This window comes from Sebastes umbrosus, chromosome 1 (assembly GCF_015220745.1).
Source record: "Sebastes umbrosus isolate fSebUmb1 chromosome 1, fSebUmb1.pri, whole genome shotgun sequence".
NCBI classification, from domain to species: domain Eukaryota; kingdom Metazoa; phylum Chordata; class Actinopteri; order Perciformes; family Sebastidae; genus Sebastes; species Sebastes umbrosus.
This window is the reverse complement of record NC_051269.1, coordinates 34,144,060-34,148,777: the sequence shown is the minus strand read 5'-3', so window position 1 is coordinate 34,148,777 and position 4,718 is coordinate 34,144,060. Positions and strand designations below refer to the sequence as shown.

At 37.5% G+C, this 4,718-nt stretch overlaps 1 protein-coding gene across 1 annotated transcript; it reads left to right on the top strand.

Moving 5' to 3' along the window:
• The first annotated feature begins 2,383 nt into the window (after positions 1-2,383).
• Positions 2,384-4,307, top strand: gnrh2 (gonadotropin-releasing hormone 2). The gene is made up of 3 exons (XM_037781872.1): positions 2,384-2,871; positions 2,981-3,064; positions 3,911-4,307. The coding sequence occupies exons 1-3, from the start codon at positions 2,737-2,739 to the stop codon at positions 3,947-3,949; spliced, it is 258 nt and encodes an 85-aa protein (XP_037637800.1). The 5' UTR covers positions 2,384-2,736; the 3' UTR covers positions 3,950-4,307.
• Positions 4,308-4,718: the final 411 nt, after the last annotated feature.

Below are 4,718 nucleotides of genomic sequence, written 5' to 3'. Positions count from 1 at the left end.
AAGGTAACTGCTCTTGCTTCACACTGACAGGTGGTCATGTGTCATCAGTGACGCATCTCGGAGTCATCCCACTTCAGCCAATCCCTTATTGCACCAAACAGTCCAGTGTCACAACCCTCAAGCTGGTGGTTGAACTGAGTCAACACATGAGCATGTCACGCTGTCAGTCACTTCCTGCGTCTGAAACACATTTCCTCCTCTAATTGAGAGGGATGTCATCAGCGGCCTGGACAGGAATCCACTGTGTTTGTTCCGCCTGTCATCGGATGCTTCCATGTCTCCGCTGACCTGAAGGGTCATCGGGGTTAAAGGGAGCATGTGTGACGGGTCACTGAGGTCAAAACAGGAGCAAAAAGAGAGGAAATAATTAAAACTGTTGAGTTTCACAGTCTGGCGAGGGCCTTCTGTAGTTTAATCTGAGCAATACAGTAAAAAATACTAAATATAACTGTCGACAGGGCCCAGACTATAGAAGCCATAGAGTGCTGCAGGAATGAGTCCTAAAACCCGGAAATGAGTTAGCATTTTAGCACTTCCGGTTCCCTCGTCTCAAAGTCAGTGTTTTGCTTGAAATAAGTGGTAAACACAAGATTGTAATGTATTGTTTTACGACATAAAATACGTCTGTAAATATCCTACAATTTTTAAGCTTTTACGTGTGTTAAAGAAGACGGTTGCTTACAAATGGCTAAATAAGACCACTAAACGTCATCACTCTTGCCACTAGCCCGCCTTTAACTCAGAGGTGGTGACGTGAAGTCATGCGACCGTGGTGTAGTTCGTTTATAGCCTAACGTTAGCTTTTTACTTCTGACAATCCCATACGCTTCAAAAATCATAAAAGAGGTGTTCATTTGTGAAGATTATCTTGCTGAACAAAACGTGTAATTATCATAAACATGTGTTTGCCACAGAGCTTATTTTCGGCAATAATCCAAAACACAATGGAAAAAATCCCATTGGCTTTTTGTTCAGGTAACCCAGGGAGATGCTAACTTCCTGGTTGGCGTACAAAAATACGTCCTCCCTGGAGCATTCCATTAGACAAGGATAATTGTCGGCAGGACCCAGACTATAGACCTTTTCATACTTAACATAAACATTATAAATGGGCCTATTTGTATTTCCTGTTGCAATGTTTGTTAATGCAGTAGCTGACAGGAAGTAAACTTGGACCAAAGCATTTGCCCTAGCAGCATAATGGCAATAAAAAGGTCTATAAGCGAAACACTATTGAACCCCAGCTTCTCACAAACTGTTCATGAATTATGTTTAAGTGACCCCTATTGGAAGAGCATATTTGAGCCAATTTCCATTTTTGAGATATGTTCTTAAGTCTGTGAGCTTCAATGCATTTGAAAAAGTATATATGAATGATTCTGTTTGTCGTTAATCTGCAAATTGAATGACTTAAATCTGTTATTCAGCCAGAGTGACTATTAGTATTTGGACGTGGATATGGTGGTGATGCATGAGAGCAGAGGAGCATCCCAGGGGTGTCAGTGCTGTTTGCATGTGATAATTGGAATTGGCCATGTCTTCTGGACCTCTGGTCCTCGGGGACCGTTCATTTCACCCCGGGGCTCAGAGGGACCAGAGAGGTCAGTGATGGGCAGGGCAAGTAGGGGATGATAATGGAAATGTGCGTTGTTTGGGAGGGGTACATATATTCAGGAGGAGGATGAGGATGAAGAAGAGAATCTCTACAGCAATTCAGCTGTGAAACTGTGAGAAAACATTCAGCAACGGACCAACTGAAGGGAAAGCAGAGTGAGCGTCAAGGAACACCTGTAGTGATAAAGTTTTGAGACCAAGGTAAGGATGCTTACTTACACTTTTATGTAGTTTTACTACACTTTGTCTGAAATATACATTACATTGTTAATAGAATAAATATTACAATGAATGTTGTTGGACTGGCTTTCACTCCTCTTGTCAGGCTAAACTGAATTAAGATTTGATATTTTAGGCTACTGTGTGTCTATAATTAATGCAGCATGACATTGGGGGAAACCTGTCTATTTAAAAGGCAATAAGTGATGAAAGTTCCTAAAATTATATCATGTAACAATGTTGTTCCAGTCAAATGAGAGCAAAGTGGAAAAATAATTTAGCAAAAATGTAAACTTGCTGTAAAATAATTCAGTCCAAATATTAAAACTCATAGCGTAATTGCGTTTTAGCTCGAGTGTCTTGATATTATTGCAAAATATGAGAGGAATTTCTGGTGACAGACGTGTTACTCTATGTACAGTATGGTCTGGTGTAGGGGTGTTACGATATACCGGTATTGACGACAATCGTGATATTCAAAAGTGTTAATAATACACATATAATAATATGTAAATAATCCAACGCCTCCTACATGGTAACAGACTCTTTCTCCACTTCCCTTTACTCATATCTTGAGTGTAATTAATTTGCCAAAAGAAAGATAAAACAATAAACAAAGTTAAAGACGAATTTGACTGATAGCATTATTATTATTTTTTTTAACTTTTCCATAGATATCGTGATAATATCGTTATTAACTTTTTTGGGGCCATGATAATTGTGACAACCATAGTGAGTTTTTATTGCAGAAAAAGCAAAACCAAGGATGCCTTTTCAGTTCAAACTTTCTGCTGCTACACAAAAACTATTCCAAATTTGAATGACGGATAATACAATATAGTATAGTACCCTTATAGTCAGAGCTAATCGAGTGTATCTTTTCCTTTAGGTGGGAATACTATCATGTGTGTATCTCGGCTGGTTTTGCTGCTCGGGCTGCTTCTATGTGTCGGGGCTCAGCTGTCCAGCGCCCAGCACTGGTCCCACGGTTGGTACCCTGGAGGCAAGAGGGAGCTGGACTCATTCGGCACATCAGAGGTCGGGATCAGTGTGTGCATAGTTTTCTCATTCACTGAGCATTTCCTGTTGAGAATGAAGATATACCTCTTTACTCTTCTCTTATGTTCTGAATCTCTCTGTTTCTCAGGTTTCAGAGGAGATTAAGCTGTGTGAGGCAGGAGAATGCAGCTACTTGAGACCCCAGAGGAGGAATGTCCTGAGAAACATTATTGTAAGTGAACTATCGTGCCCTATCCACAGTGCTGTATGGATGCAGGCTGTATACAAACAAACTCATCAGAGCTGCCTATGTCCCACTGTAATCAAAAAAGCTTATTAACCAGTTATAGTAAAGAGGTCATTAGTAGTGGTGTAAATCACAAGTTTCATCACGATACAATATTATATAGATTCTTTGGACAACTATACAATATTTGCTGATATCACAAAGTCAGCCACGATGCGATTCAGATTTGATTCTAGTCAGGGGCCTGTGATCAATATGCTCATTTAACACAATCAGTTACATTTATATCAAATAACAAAATATGATTTGGCAATTTTATTATTGAGCTCTTCCAGACATTTAAATGAAAAACAATCTATTCTTTTTAATAAAAAATAATAAATATAAAGTGGGAATTTCAAAATAAAGGCGTATCTTAAAGATGATATGTATCAATACTTTCACTTGGCATCGATAATATTGGATTGTTGATCAATGAATCGCTATATCGATCCAAAACAATGTATAATTACACCCTTCGTAATTAGCTGACCAATGGATAATGTCTTATTTAGCAGATAAAAATCCTTGTCAATGTAATTTCTTTGATTAACACAGTTGGTGTTAATATGAACACTATCACTGTGTTATTAGTATACAAATTTAGAACATGGTAATCTAATTAGATAATCTACTACTACAGGGAATCTCTCTCTTTTTTGTCTTTACAAGAATGTGTCTCCAGATATCGTCCTGTTAATATATTTATAGGCTACACACAATATAACGGTGTATTCTAGCTGTACATTAACTGTATCTGACTCTCATGTTATCCTGTTTCACTCTTCACAGTTGGATGCCTTAGCCAGAGAGCTCCAGAAGAGAAAGTGACAGCTTTTCTACCTATAGTGACCCTCTTCTTCTTCATCTTCTTCAGTGTCCTCGTCTTGATGTGAAACAACTTTATGTTGATCCTCTGATCTCGTCCATTTCTTATATTTGTCAGTAAAGTTGTTTTCCAGCATTACATGGATTATCCCTGTGGCAAACAAATGTTGAGATTGTAATGTCCCAAAATAAAATATCTATTTTGATATGAACTTTGTTTGTGTCCAAAACTGTCTATGGTATAGTGTGAATAATAAATGTATGGAAACACTATAGGGAACTTAGAAAAAAAAAAAATTCATGATGGATAAATTCCATTTAGATGTTTCGGTTTCAGGGTCGTGGTTTTGTGCATGCTGGTTCAGTGTCTTGGTTTTAGTGGGACACTTAAATTCATGATGGATAAATTCCATTTAGATGTTTCGGTTTCAGGGTCGTGGTTTTGTGCATGCTGGTTCAGTGTCTTGGTTTTAGTGGGACACTTGAATAACACATAAGGAAAGGGCTATTGACTTGAACTGAATTGGAAACAAATATTGTTTTTATTTTAGTTTTACTTACAAAAGTATTTGTCCTTTATCAAATATATTTTGATAATTTTTCAATTTGTTTTTTCATGGGGATAAATTAAATAAAAAATACTTGAAATACAGTGATTGTATAGGCTGACTTTCATTTTGGCAAATTATCATTATACAACATACATTTATTATTTTTTTAAATGAGGATTATCCATAGACTGTAGCATATACAGCCAATAGGAGGATTATCC